The sequence below is a fragment of the Podarcis tiliguerta genome (genome assembly GCF_965153285.1).
Source record: "Podarcis tiliguerta genome assembly, chromosome: 1".
Taxonomy (NCBI): domain Eukaryota; kingdom Metazoa; phylum Chordata; class Lepidosauria; order Squamata; family Lacertidae; genus Podarcis; species Podarcis tiliguerta.
In genome coordinates, this window is record NC_139534.1 from 100,108,963 (window position 1) to 100,123,862 (window position 14,900).

General features: G+C 39.5%; 1 protein-coding gene and 1 long non-coding RNA gene across 5 annotated transcripts in view; one reads left to right on the plus strand and one right to left on the minus strand.

Moving 5' to 3' along the window:
* The window catches only part of LOC310683649, a 32,243-nt gene extending 24,410 nt beyond the window's left edge, over nucleotides 1-7,833 (plus strand). The window contains exon 3 of the long non-coding RNA XR_014514472.1: nucleotides 6,476-7,833. This is a non-coding gene — a long non-coding RNA (uncharacterized lncRNA). The remainder of the gene's footprint in view (nucleotides 1-6,475) is intronic.
* Nucleotides 1-14,900, minus strand: part of HEATR5A (HEAT repeat containing 5A) — a 65,991-nt gene that overhangs the window by 7,744 nt on the left and 43,347 nt on the right. For 3 of the 4 annotated variants that reach the window (XM_083452282.1, XM_083452285.1, XM_083452284.1), the window contains 12 exons: nucleotides 13,463-13,489; nucleotides 10,658-10,796; nucleotides 8,957-9,136; nucleotides 7,880-8,119; nucleotides 6,455-6,636; nucleotides 5,918-5,986; nucleotides 5,456-5,635; nucleotides 4,848-5,079; nucleotides 3,828-4,076; nucleotides 3,096-3,223; nucleotides 2,739-2,886; nucleotides 143-415 (listed from right to left, as the gene is read on the minus strand). In XM_083452282.1, the coding sequence (XP_083308408.1) occupies nucleotides 143-415; nucleotides 2,739-2,886; nucleotides 3,096-3,223; nucleotides 3,828-4,076; nucleotides 4,848-5,079; nucleotides 5,456-5,635; nucleotides 5,918-5,986; nucleotides 6,455-6,636; nucleotides 7,880-8,119; nucleotides 8,957-9,136; nucleotides 10,658-10,796; nucleotides 13,463-13,489 (2,047 nt within the window). The remainder of the gene's footprint in view (nucleotides 1-142; nucleotides 416-2,738; nucleotides 2,887-3,095; nucleotides 3,224-3,827; nucleotides 4,077-4,847; nucleotides 5,080-5,455; nucleotides 5,636-5,917; nucleotides 5,987-6,454; nucleotides 6,637-7,879; nucleotides 8,120-8,956; nucleotides 9,137-10,657; nucleotides 10,797-13,462; nucleotides 13,490-14,900) is intronic. The other variant, XM_083452283.1, reaches the window with a different exon arrangement.

Here is a 14,900-nt window from a genome sequence, read left to right on the forward strand (position 1 = left end):
GGGGCGATGAAAATATCATGGTTAAGAAGCAATAGCTTCTGGTGCACATTAAAAAAGGCTAAACATTGAGCTTGCATTCCTAGATCGCTCCCTACACTGCCTCTTTCTTCCTCGCAAATGAAACATCTTGGGAGCATCCTACCTTCTGGTGAGCAGACTGCAGGAACATCAGAGAGGATTCCTAATGCCACCGATACTAGTCTGCTTCCATTCTCCGATAACAACTGAGGCTTTCCAGATGTAATTCCAGGGCTGCCTGTTATCTTAGGGTTCAGCTGAGGCAACTGCCTTACGAGAATGCACACACACATCTCCAGGGTTGCAAAGACTAAGGACTTTCCAGGTATCAGTCCTCCTGTGTCTTTGCCTTCTCCAAACTCCGGCAAGGTTTCCTTCTCTTCAGCTCCATCATCAACTAAAATGGAAGGACAGTGATAGATAGGAGTGAGGCCTTGTCAGCATATAAGCACCTGGGCTGAGAGGTCTCCACTTGATCTGCTTACCAGGCTGAGTTCAATGTGTTAGTATATAAAGCTCTTAACAACTTGGAGAGCAGTTTACCTACAAGATCGTCTTACTCCATATGTGCCCATGCAACTGCTTCAATCGGCAGAACTGGCCCTTTTACATGTGGCACATAATACCTGCACCACACCTGAAAGATCTTGATCTTTTAGTGTGGCAGCACCAGGACTATGGAACTCCCTGCCTATTGATAGCAGGCAGGCACCTGTATCGTATTCCTTTTGGCACCTGCTGAAGACATTTTTATTTAGCCCCAGCACCTGGGGCTTCTTTATTTATATAAATGTTTTTGTATACTGCTTTCCCATCATGAGTGGTTTCCATACAACAAAACATTATTAAACAAACACCATCAAAATACAATTAAAACACCAATAATAAAACCTCAAGCACACGTTTTGCTCCTATAGACCAGTAATGAGTCCTGTCAGAGCTAACAGCATTGAGAATATATACCTCCAGAGGAAACTGGACACCAGAGGAAACTGGACACTTTTATCAATGTCGGTCCCATATAAATAATAATAATGATTTTATTATTTATACCCGGCCCATCTGGCTGGGTTGTCCAAGCCATGAAACAGATGTAAATGTTGTGTGCTTGTGTTATAAATTGGGTTTAACTTGGAGGGTTGCTTTTATCTGACACATTATTTTGATACTGTGAATTCTAAGATACCTGGAGTTCTTCAGAAAGTAGGCAAATAAATAGAACAGGACAGTCACTTGCACCCGTGAGGGATAGAAACCTCCTGTGCTTTTACAAAGGAAGGTTCTCCCAGCAGAAACCATGCCACAGAGTTCTTTTCTAATGCCATATATGTAGATGATGCTTTACAAAGAACAGGTCTGACAGGTCCCTACCTCAAGGCTCTTACTGTCTAATAACAGACACAAAGGAAGTGAAAGAGGGAGGGAAATGGAAGCAGAGGTCAACAGGGAAAGAATCTACAATTGCTTCAGCTGTGTGGACTTGGATTTTTCCTGCTGTGGAGACACATAGTTTGCAAAACAGAACTCTATGTTAACATGCATCACAACTCCCAATTTAGCTTCACTCCTCCTATAGCTGTACTACAAATTCAGAGAGTAGTTTTATTCCCAGTTTTACTGCTGTGGCATAGCATGAGGATTTGATAGATAAGAAGAACACTTGTGTAAGCACACCAAAGGCCTGTTTTATCCAGCAATCTCTTTGCCCCACAATGGCAATCTCTACTTAAAAAACTGCTACTTAGAGGTGTTTGCTGCTTCTAAACCCGGAGACAGTACCTAGTCATCATGACTAGTTGTTGCTGGTAATTTTATCCACCATGAATTTGTTTAATCCCCTTTTAAAGCCATCTAAGGGGTAACAAATTCCATCATTTAGCTGCACTGTATGAACTTACTTTGCTTTGTTTGTCTCCAACACTAGAAACTGTAATTTTGTGAGGATGGTGAGAATGTTTGATTTTCTTAACTCCCTTTCACAATTAAAATTGGTGAGGTTCTTGGGGAAGAAAGAAACAACAGTTAAGTTGTTTCACTTGTAGGGTATGAATGCCAACTGTTAAAACAAGCTACAGTGGTACCTCTGGTTACGAACTTAATTCGTTCCGGAGGTCTGTTCTTAACCTGAAACCATTCTTAACCTGAGGTACCACTTTAGCTAATGGGGCCTCCCACTGCCACCGCACCACCAGGTGTACCTCTTAACCCGAGGTACTACTTCCAGGTTAGCGCAGTCTGTAACCCGAAGTGTTTGTAACCCCAGGTGTTTGTAACCCGAGGTACCACTGTATATTAATTCTGAAGCATACTACGCTTAACAGCTATGTTCATTATTAAAAGGAGGGATGGCTTAAATTACCATCACTAACTAAAATAATCCTATATGGGCGCAGCTCCCATTTTCAGAAAGAATCTAATGCAGGACAAATGTGGAAATAAATTAGAAATACAGGTTAAAAATCTACTGTTAGCATTATGCTACCGGTGAAAAGAACCGCAGCAATTTATTTATTTTTACCCACCATGGTCATAAGGTATTTATTCAATTCTAACACATAATAAGAAGGGCCCTGCTTAAGGGTGGCAGGAGAAATTTGAGCCAGAGAAGAGAGAAGCATGAAACCTGTGTGTTTTTATGTATTGTCCTCGATCGATTTTATGTAAGCCACCTTGTGCGTGGAAAGCCAGCATATTAAGTTAAATGCCAGCAAAAACAATACCTTCTGCACTTCTCCGTTTTTCCTTGACATGTTCCTGAGCTGCAAAAAGAATCTGTCGAACAACTTCTAGAGCAGCAAGTTGAATGTCAGGGGACTCTCTTGTCACTATAAGCCGATGTAAAACATTCAGCAGCTCAACACTCAGCTCCTGTATAAAGGGAAACAGGAAAAGTGTGAAACACACAATGCAGCAACACACATGGTGAAATGTATCACAGAGGCTATTTCAAGCGTCCTTCACATTATGTCATGAGAAATCACGATGAGAGAAAACGAAGGAAGCAATTTCTTGGAGACAATTATTGTTAACACAGAACAATTCATAATTCATACTTAGGATTTCCAATAGATTGTTACCTGATCGCCACCAATCTTAGACCTTGGCCAAGGAACATCAAGCAGCACCCGTAAGGCATGTAGGCAAGAAGTAATATTTTCCATTCCTGCATCTGACCGAGGAGAACACAGAAATTCCACACTAATTCCTAAGAAGAGAGGGGAGAAATTATGCTGTGAACAGAATCAGAGTTGAATTTCCAATAACACATCAGTCAATTGACTAGTTTGGAACTATCTGCGCCTGAAATTTGACTTGTGCTCTTCTTATCCATCTTTCGGTGCCAGATTTTTGCACCAGGCATTTGAAATAATTTTTATTGGGCCTGTGCTGGGACGAGTATATATTAGTACCCTTCCAACTGTATGTTTCAGTTTTGTTTTGTTTTAAATTGTTATACACCCTGAGATCATTCAACATGAAGGGCAGATTAGAAATCTTTTAACAAATAAGATATAAGTAAATAAAATTCCAATTCCCAGAGACTGGGAGAACTGGGTTTCAGATCCTCTGACATTCTGGGTTAACAGTTCTCAGTTAGATGGGACAATTAGCTCAATTAGATGGACCACTGGCTTGATTCAATGAAATAATGGTGAAATTCTGTAGTAATCCCATACAATGCAGAATTTTATCAACAGTAGCATATTAACCACTTCGACATGTGCCTAACATCTCATACTGATTTCCAACAACAATCAGAAAAATTACATGAGAAAATAACACCAGGAAAAGTTCATGCATTTACTAACCCAAAACCAGATGAAATCTATCAGTGTTCACGTCTTCAGGTGATTTTACAGCAGCTCTAGATGTTGAATCTTGACACATTGTAGTTGGGGTGACAGGTCGAGAAAGGTTAGTTAGACCTTCATCTGAGTCACCTACAAGAAAACCTGTGCTGGTAAGCCACAATGCTGTTGCATGGAGAATCAATGCCCAGGAGTTTTGATAGTGTGGTCTTGAATTTTCAATTGTCTCTGCAGTATAGAAAGCACCACCTACAATTAAAAGCAACAAATGTTGAGCATATTCCAAACAGCTCAAGGTAGCTTTGTATTTACTACTTTAATTACACTTTTTATGGTTAAACAATGAGGAAGGTTTGACTAGTTATTCTTTAAAAGTAATATTCACAAATCATCAAAGATGACTTCATTAAATTCTTTTTAAATTCTGCAATCTTACAGGCATCTTATCACTTATGCATCCACATTTTTGAAATTTTCATTTAAATTTTTTGCTCACAAGAAGTTATTGGCTACATTCTAATTTACTGAATCAGGCCCAAACTATGTGGCAACAAAATTAGTATGTATTTGCAGAATGTATTTTATGTGTATGTATTTTGATGAACTGAGTCATGAGGGTGGGGAAGGGTGTGTGTGTGTGTGTGTGTGTGAGAGAGAGAGAGAGAGAGAGAGTTCAACAGTGCTTAGTTTGTTTTTGGTTGTTTGTTAATCTTGTTAATCTTATTTTGTGGATTATGAGTGCAACAATGCCTTGTGAATCTTATGACTTGTGATATTTAGCTTAATTTTTAGTTGTTTTGTTAACAATATTGTACAGAAGGTGATTGTTTTACTGTTGATTTGCAATTGTTTTGCTGACGATTTGTTACTTATTTTATACGATTTATGTTGTAATTGTGATGTTCTATTATTGTTATTCTTTGTAAACTGCTTTGTTACTCGTGTGAGTGAAAAGCAGCATAGAAATATAATAGATTTAATGCATTAAATGAAACTGTATTGTTCTATTTGCCTGCCTACCTTCAGCAGGAAGCTGAGAGGCAAATTCTGAAGGCAAAGTTAAGAGAGTATAATCCTGGAGTGCAGCAAGCCAGAGTTTGCTCAGATTGCCCAGATCTGCTTGGACTAGCTCCAGAAGTTCATCCCCTGGAGATATTTGATCCCTGCAGCTCTCCTCTGTCATGTTTATTACCAAGGGTGGTCTGTTGACGTCGCTTTGCTTTTTCTGCCTTTGTACTGCAACTATATAGACCTGTTGAAACAACATGAAAGGACAGTCTCATTGATAGGCCATTGAATATCGGGGCAAGACCTACTGGGAAGTGTTGCTGAGTTGTATGCCTTTTCCTTGAATAAACAGTTAACTTCACTGGCAACTGACTCTGCTTCTTCATGCTGACTTGCATCTGACTCCAGCCCTGACAACTGAATGGACCAATGGTCTGACTCAGTATAAGCAAATAGGAATGCTCTCCAATTCCTTGAACATCAAGGTAAAATCCAGATGTTTTTGCCAAACACCACAGCTCAAAACTAGAAGTTGACCCCTGTAGATATTCAAATGTCTGATCCACAAATTACAATTGCAACGCGCTAGTGCCACCATAAATATGTACATTAAAAAGTACCTCTGCCCAAGCTTTCAACACAGCTAGGATCTCCATAACTGATGTGCCTTCATTGTACAGTTGACTTTGGGCTTCTTGTCCCGCCTGTATTTTGGTCAAGGATGTCACAAGCAATTGATGAACCCTCTGAAGGTCACTAGGGTCACTTACTACACCACTTGCTATCCAGGCACTGCAAACCTAGTATGATAGAACAGCAAACAATATAGTTATTTTTGTAATGCTACAAAACGCTATGCCTGGGTTTGTGCTCTCTTATTTACTTACTTACTTAGGTTATTAGCTTTCTCTCTGCTGTGGCAAACCCATTTTGCAATCATATTTAATGTTCAGAGGTGAAGCAGTCTCAAATACAAATTTTTAAGAGATAAGATAAAGATATAATCTTTATCAAGTTTTACCTGTGACTGGTCAAGAGTTGATAAAATTTGAATTCTATATATATAGTTTTAAAAAACTTGCCTGGCATGCTTTTGCTGTTACATCAGGTGGTGTTTCAGAAGTAAAAGCTGGTCTAAGCGCTGCACCCACCTAAAAAAAATAATTTGATAACATGCTAAAAAATATTTGAATATTTTGAAGAAATTGGCCCAGTTAACATATTCTCTTAAAAGGCAAAAGATGCAACATGCAAAATTATTCCTAATAGTTTGCCAACTTGATGAACATTTCGGGACCAAGTTATACACTTCAGTTGCCACAGAGGCTTTCTGATTTCTGCTACTCTTTATACTGGTAATTTGGTAAGCTAATTTATAGTAACATGTTACAAAATATTTTCCAAAAATTCATTTATTTTAGGCCAGTTCCACCACACATTCACAAAATGAGCTCTTGATTCACTACAGTGAGGGCTATTGTTATAAATTCTATTCAGCCTGTGTAGTAAGACGCCAATAATATATTCCTTTATAACACAAGTTTTCAAGTGCAATGTAGGGTTAACTCTTAATATGCATTTTATTTTTCAAACGCCTCTAGAACCAAAAGCCTACTTACATTTGCTTGATATTGTTCCAGAATCACATGACCTGGGAACTCTGGCTCCGGCACAGCAGCAAACTTCCGAACTAGAATTAACAACATCTGAAGGCCAGAAAGACGAAGCTGGTCACTGTGATCTGTGGCAGCCATGAAAGCCATGCGGATCAAATCAGCTAAGTGCAGTACTAGGAAATCATCTGGCGGGGTGGAGAAGGAAAACATCGTTTTGTTAATATGAAAAATGTAGTTTAGTGTGGATACTTAAAGCATTGATGCCTATCTCCCACCCCCTCTTCTTTCCCATCCTCTGAATTGTACACCTATACATAAATAGGCATCATTTCCTGCTGAACCAGGAAACCACCAATAACAACTGCAGATTGTCAACATTCTGCGTAGAGTCAACATTTTAGGTGCAACATCTGGAAAAGTTTGCTTCAGTAATATTAACTGGAATAAAGCTGTGTTAGTCTGTAGCAGAAAAAACAACAATAAAAAGGTGTGACATCTAAAAGATGTAACAGATTTATTATGGCATTAACTTTATGGACCAGATTTCATTTCATCAGAAGCGTGAACCATTACCCTCAAGTTGACGTTTCTATATGGAAAAAGCAGGCCAAAATGGTCTTAAAATATAAAAAGTCCATGTTAATTCAATTAAAGTTCAAATGTCTGCAAAGTTACACAATAGCAGCGTTGGATGACAAAATCCCAGGTTTACTCTCCAGTCAAAAAAGGCTCCAGAGTAGTCTAAAGCCACAAGTTATAAAAACATCCCCTACCTTGAGGATTAACATCTAAGAGACATTACAGAAAAAGGAAACATTGGGAGGGAGGAGGGGGGAAAGGCAATCTCAGGCATAAATTCATAGTTACAGAGTTACTGAAAATGCCCAGCTGGAATGGAAACAGTTCAAGGAGATGATGAGCAAAATGTCTGGCCTTTCAGCAGAGCTGGCAGAAAGGATTTGTAGAACCATCTCTCTCTCCTATAGTTTGAGGAATGACTACTGCTAGATGCCAGCTTGGTATATGTAGCAGGACAGGAAGCCATACTGTGGTTTGTTTTTTTACTCAAATAGCCATTTGACCCCACTGTTACATTCCCCCCCCCCATCTATATCCACCTGCCAACTAAGGACAATACAACATGTATCTAATAATACTATCTGCATTAAGTTGACTCTAGTCTCTGAAAAGTTTGTGCCATAATAAATCTACAAACCTCTTTGTTCTTCAAGAGTATTCATTTTTCTCTTGCTCACAAATGAGCCTACTAACAATAATCTGAATACACACCTCAACGAATGTCTATTGCAATAGCTGGAAAGAGATTTTGTTGGATCCCGTTAAGCTACAGTTTGTCAAATTAAATTTAGACTGCAATCCTATACCCACTTACTTGCAGTTGATGCCTACATAAACATTAGGACGTACCTCTTGAATCTCTTTGCTTCATTTCTTGTGCCAGAGCTATGTCAAAGTGAGCGTTGCCTGCATTCTCACACTGGCCGATAATTTTACACACACACTCTGCAGCAAATACTTTAGTAGACCATCGAGGATGAGGGAAGGGGTGCAGCTTTTCATTGTTTTCCAAAGCTAATGCAAATTCATCATCCCCTTGAGCTCCCTCTTCTTCTTGGGTAGTGTCCACTGAAGCCACTGTGATGAAATCTGCATTGAGATACAGGGAGGTAAAGTGCAAAACACTTAATGGATCAGAGTACTGTTGCAGCAGTACCCATCAAGGCTTGGGGTGTATAACAGGGCAGAAGGGGAGCAGGAGGAATAGAGATAGGGGGGAGGAGGAAACAGAGCAAGAGGTGTGGGGAGTGATGCAAAGGAAACTTATTTATATTAAAAAATGTAACAAAGCTACAGTCGTACCTTGGAAGTCGAACGCCTTGCGAGTCGAACATTTTGGCTCCCGAACTCCACAAACCCAGAAGTGAGTGTTCCGGTTTGCAAACGTTCTTTGGAACCCAAACGTCTGTTGCGGCTTCTGTGGCTTCTGATTGGCTGCAGGAGCTTCCTGTAGCCAACCAGAAGCCGCGCCTTGGTTCCCGAACGTTTTGGAAGTCGAACAGACTTCCGGAACGGATTACGTTTGACTTCCAAGGTACCACTGTAATAGAAACTACCAGCAGCTATGTCTAGGAAAGTAAAAAGATCTTTCTTTGTGCCAAGAAGTAGGCACCAGCAAAGCTTTGCTAGGAAGAGAATCCCATAAAATTAAGTACCACCACTGAGAAGGCCCATTTCGCTGGGGCCACCTGACTCCCTTCTGATGTCACTGGAGGAGGGCCTGCAATGATCACCCTGCATAAGGCTCCTCCTTTTCCTCTGTGGTCTTCCGACTTAAAAGTTTTTATGAGTCACTCTTCTCACTTATTACATGAAATTACTTGCAAAATAGGTTAAGATATCAGCTGATAGTATGGTCAGTTGATTCATGGATTCATTTATCTAATGAGAAAATCTACTTTCTAGGAAGAAGGCATCAGCACATACCAGCAGAGGCAGCTAGAACATCTTTGCAGAGTTTAAGCCAGAAAGAGAGTTTTTCCACTCCCATTGATATAAGCATATGGCTCAGGGTCTCTCTGATATCTTGGCATAGTTTTGGATCCAGTTCCTTGTCCAATAAGCTCAGTAATGCACCTTCAAGGCCTACTTCTCTGATATTAATGCCTGTAAAAGCAACAACAGTGTGATCTGAATTCATCTGCTGAGAAACAAGCATGAATCACAGCACTTAAAAGCTGACAAAAGATTTTAAGTGCAATACTGTGGCAAAATATTTAACCCTGAAATAATATCAAAAGGCTGTTGCTCATCCCATCTCTCTAGCATCATTAATGCCCAAAGCATAATTAAAACCAAACACATTTCAAGACATTTCCTGCCTCCATACCATGACTCTGATTTCCCCCCCATGATTCCATATAGTAAGAAAATGTCTTGGCGGAAGTGTCATTGTATTATTTTCAAACCTCATTTTTAGAGCTACAGCAATAGTCCAAATTGACTTATTTCAGCCCTCTGTTCCAACATACAGATGCCTTTTCTTTTAATATGACCAACATCCAGCTCTCAGAGATGGAAAGAAAGAAAATGAAAGGAACATCACCACTTCTGACAGAGGTAGTCACAATTTCAGGGGAGGGGTGATGCTGATCCCTGTCCATTCAGACAGCAGACCACAAACTAGCTAGGTCAGCATGGGTAGCAGACTCCAAAAGAAGGGTTGTACACTTCCATACCCCTCCTTCTGTTGGGTTACCTCTATTGCACAAAAGCAGCCATGGACGAAGCTGGTATTTCAACAGATCATGAAAGCTACATCCCAGGTTACAATATAAGGTCAGAAATAAGCTCCTACAAGCCATTTATGTCAATCAAAATACTTATTTATTTCATTTGTATTCCACCCTTCTTCCCAAAGTCACCCAGGACAGCAAGCAACAAGTGATTATACATCTTTAAAGTAATTCCAATACTGGGAACAGTCTCAGCTTAAAGAAGGAAGGTCTTCAGTAGGCATCAAAAAGATAAGCCAGGCATGCCTTTCTGAGCAAAGTGTGCAAATCAGAGACCAATCAGGCAAATAAAAAACAACAAGTGTCTGTTTCTGGACTCTACTGTTTTTGACTGCAAAGTGAGTGATTTCATGCAAAAAGAAAGCAAGAAAGCAAGAAAGCAAGCAAGCAAGAAAGAAAGACCCCACCAGCCTTGCACATACAAAACTAGCATGCAAGACAGAAGACTGAGACAGATTCATCTCTCTGGCATGACAGTTTTATAGGAGGATATAGTTTTTGATGTGGTGCAGCAGTCAAACTCCCAGTCCTTCAGTCTGAAGAACTATAGGTCAGAACAGATAAACATGTGCCTTTTGTGCCTCCAAGCAGTCAGTTTGCAATACACAAATATCTGCAGGATTTTGTATGGCAAGATACAAGTTACACAAAACAAAACAACAACAAAAAAACATTTAAGAGGGGAAAACATGATGAGTGACACCCGGCTATGGTGGCCTGCTTGTGCTAGCAGGATTCTGCTCCTCTCTCATCTCCTGCAATCCCCTGCGTTCCCCAAGAATCAGGTCTGGGTGTTTGGGAGAACATCCAGAGGTGACTCTGGGAGCATGGAGGGGAGAGGAGAGAGAAGTCCTGTTGCATCCACTGGTACAAGGTTGAATCTCAATATTACCTGGACTAAAGTCTTCTCTGCTGTCTTTAGCAAGGGCCACAGCATGTTCAGATACCTCAGCTGCCTCTCTTTGTACAAGCTGATGCAAACAAGCTAGTACTGCTCTCCTCAACAACAGATATGAACTAGAGAGATTCACCTGAAATATATAGACAAAGGATGTGATCTGGGTTGCACTTTTATAGGTGGTATCTGAATGACAGGAGCCTGAAGTTCTTTAAGCAATAACATTTCTGAAACAAAATTAGAAATCAGATATTAGAGAAGAAAAAGCCTGAGGACAGTAGTAAAAATATCTGAGCCAACCTCCACTATCTTGACTGTGTCTGGCTGGTGTTAACAGTTCCATCTATTGTTTCATGTTAAGTTTCTCTGTTGTAAATCACCTTGAACACACTTGGGGGAAAGGTGGGATACAAATATTTGTTTAAAAGCAAATGAACAGAAAGATTTCAACTATTTTAGCTACGAATAAACTAAACCTTTATAAAATAAAAACTACTTTTGGTTGTGGTCAATTAATAAGCATCATTTATTATTTTGCACCTTCAAAGAAATGCCATTCACATCACAGGCATATAATCATTTTAAATAGAACATTACAAATGTTATAATATGGGTAGGAAGTTGTCTTTTACTGAATCAGGCCATTGGCCCATCTAGTTAAGCACTATCCTATACTGACTGACAATGGCTCTCTGGGGTTTCAGACAGAAGTCTGTCCCAACATTACCTATCTGTGAATGATAATATAATAAGGGATGCTATGAATGGTGAAATAGTGATGTCTTTCTTACATATACACAGTACATCAAAGATACTGAACTAATATAACACCAATCCTGGCCTGACTGCATTGCCTGCCAATTAGTTTCCGAGCCTAATTCAAAGCACTGGTTTTGACCTATACAGCCTTAAATGACTCGGGACTGCAATACTTCTCCCCATGTGAACCAACCTGGACCCTGTGATCATCATCTGAGGCCCTTCTTCATACATGAGAGGTCCGGAGGATGGTAAACAGGAGGACAGGCCTTTTCTGCTGTGACTCCCTGCTTAGGGAATGCTCTCCCCAGGGAGGCTCATCTGTTGCCTTCTTTACATATATTTAGGAGCCAGGCTGCTTCTCCCAGGCCTTTGGCTAATTAAACAACCTATGCCTTTTAAACTAGGGCGGGGGGATTACTTTTGTTTGTTACCATGTTACGTATTTTTGTGTTTTTATATTGTAAACCGCTCTGTGATCCTCAGGTGAAAGGAAGTATAAGGTAAAGGTAAAGGGACTCCTAACCGTTAGGTCCAGTCGCGGATGAGTCTGGGGTTGCGGTGCTCATCTCACTTTACTGGCCGGCATGACTAAGCCGCTTCTGGCGAACCAGAGCAGTGCACTGAAATGTTTACCTTCCTGCTGGAGAGGTACCTATTTATCTACTTGCACTTTGATGTGCTTTCGAACTGCTAGGTGGGCAGGAGCTTGGACCGAACAACGGGAGCTCATCCCGTCATGGGGATTTGAACCACTAACCTTCTGATCGGCAAGCCCTAGGCTCTGTGGTTTAGACCACAGCGCCACCCACATCCCTTTGAAAGGAAGTATAGACACCATAACAACAACAACAACAACAACAGGTTCTCTACCAATGGATATGGCATACTACAAATACCCACTATAGCAAAGCCTGCAGCTCTCTTACATTAGCCACCAAAATATTGCTGTTTCAATACTAGTTTAGAGAATTTCATCATCTTAATTTACAAACGCAGACATCTTTAAAATGTACAAATTTTGCAGACTCATTAAAACTACTCTCAATAAATCCCCAAGCATATTAAACTTACTGAATTATATCTAGGCCAGAATGATAGTATCTTCTAAAATTCGAGTTTAAATGGAAGTTCTAAAATTACAATGAGACAAACTAAATGAGCATGGAATTATAGAGGAAGTTAACAAGTTCTTTATCATTTGCTATCTTGTGTCCATTTAGAAGCCTGAAAAATGGGGCAGAGCTGGATGCATGCTACAAAGAAACCTTGTTGGGAGGTCATGTACCTCATTTGTCAATGGGAACTCATCAGAATGATAGGAGTAACAAAAGGAGGTAAAATGGACACAAAAAGTGCTATGCATTCACAGTTAATCAAACCGAGTCTGCATCTAATAATTTCTTACGTTGCTGCATGCTTATAAACTTATAAAGGTAATTTGATGCATAGAAAAATATGCCTAGCACATATTTAAGAAACCAAAAAATAAAAAGATGTTTGAAGTTAAGATTTCAAGTATACAAATGCTTTATGCAACATTGATTCAAGCTGATCTCACACTGAGATTTATGCATGCTTAAAAAAATGCCGGTTCCTTTTTTTTATATGAAAAAGCCAAAACACACAAGCTTAACGGCAAGACAAGTAACAATGCTCATTTCTGATCTCTTTCATTTTTAAGAGACCGAAAATGGCAAAAACAAAGACAGAAAAAAATGCAAGCAGTACATACAAACCACACATACAAACCACACCCACACACCCTTAAAATGGTGGTCTCCTTTATTTATTTTTTAGTTTAAGATGTTTTAAGTTAAACTAATGCAAAAGTAAAATAGACACAAAAATAAAATATACACAGCAAAGTGTGTGTGCCAGCTATAAAAATGTTAAGAAAGAATTTGGTTAGACCGGAACAAAACATAACTCAACATGCTAAAAGTTTTTCTTGACATTAATGGTTAAATAGAGAAAATGAGAAAATTAAAAGAAGAACACTGAAAATTGCTGAAATTTTAACAGTGCACAGAGACCTACCAACACAGAATTTTCCAACAAGATCTCCTGCACAAAAACAAATGATAATCCAGTCATGACAAAACCTAGGTATCAGAACCCATAGTGATCCCAACCTTCAACAATGGAAAACAAATTTACTGCCACAAGATGACCACTTGCACATTTCAATTTTCATTATGTATTACTCCAGGTCCTTAAAATGAAAAAGCCAAATGCCAGTACTAACTGCTGAAAACAGCTTTAATGATTTTACTGTTTTATCTTTTGTAAACCTGCTTTGAGGGTTGTTATTTTAAAAAAAAACAAGCAGTTTATAAATCTTATGAAACAAACAAACAAACAAACAAACAATGAACTGATAATGTTAAATTGCATTTGAAACCAATTTATATTTTTAAATTTACACCAAAGTACTTGCTGCTTTTTTAAAAGAAAAACCAGACCATAATACCTATAGCAAGATGGGATAGTTCATATAAGGTCTTAATCTAGAGAAGCTTGGATGCTATGAGCAGTGGCTGCCTTTGGATTGCAGCCAAAAGTTGTCAGGAGCGATTCACAACTAGTACTCTGAAGTCATAGGACCGCAACCAAAATGTGCTGCCTGAGCTAGACAGAGAGCCTAATCATCACACAGTCTGATATAAAATTATGTCCACCAAATCTCTACACTGGCGCTCATTGTGACTGGAAGAGTGGAAGGCAGGGAGATGAAAAGTAGGTGGAGTCAAAACCCAACTAATTCTAGTTTTGTCCCCATCCTTCTCTCTGCTGACTTCTACAAGGGGAACACGGAGACTAATGAGGAAGAAGCTGACAGCCAAGGCCTCCCTATGAACTGGTTTTAAGTAAGTCATGTGGGGGCTGAGGAAGGCAGAATGGGCTAGTGGGGCAGCACCAATGAACTGTCTCTAAAGATTCATTATAAAATAATATGTGGGAGCTTTTTTCTCTTGGACAGCATTAAGTCCATATATTTCTATTCAAAAATTTCAGTATTTTAGAATGAAGACATGGCAAAAGCATTCACTAACTTCGTATGTTTCCTATGTCTCATTCCAACTCAGGCAACATTATTTTACAGACCTATCAAGGAATCATTCACTAGCACATATTGTAATGTGATACACAGATGCCATGAACTGCTAGCAATGTTTTTCTGCTGCCCACAGGACAGAACCAGTAAGTGGTTACACTAAAGGATAAACACAAACCAGACACCACACTGACAATTTTCAGGAGCCAGTGAGAGGACTTTGCAATATTCCAGGACGCTCTGCTAGTAACCAAAGACTCACCATACTTCCAACAAAAATTTATAAATTGTTTCTTCAGAACAATTTGTTCATTTTCCATTCCCACCCTGAAAAGGCAGGTTTTCAAAGAAATTAACCGGCCTCATGGAAGTAGTGCATGTTTCAGTTTATGCGTCTGAAAAAGTGGACTTTAATCACTA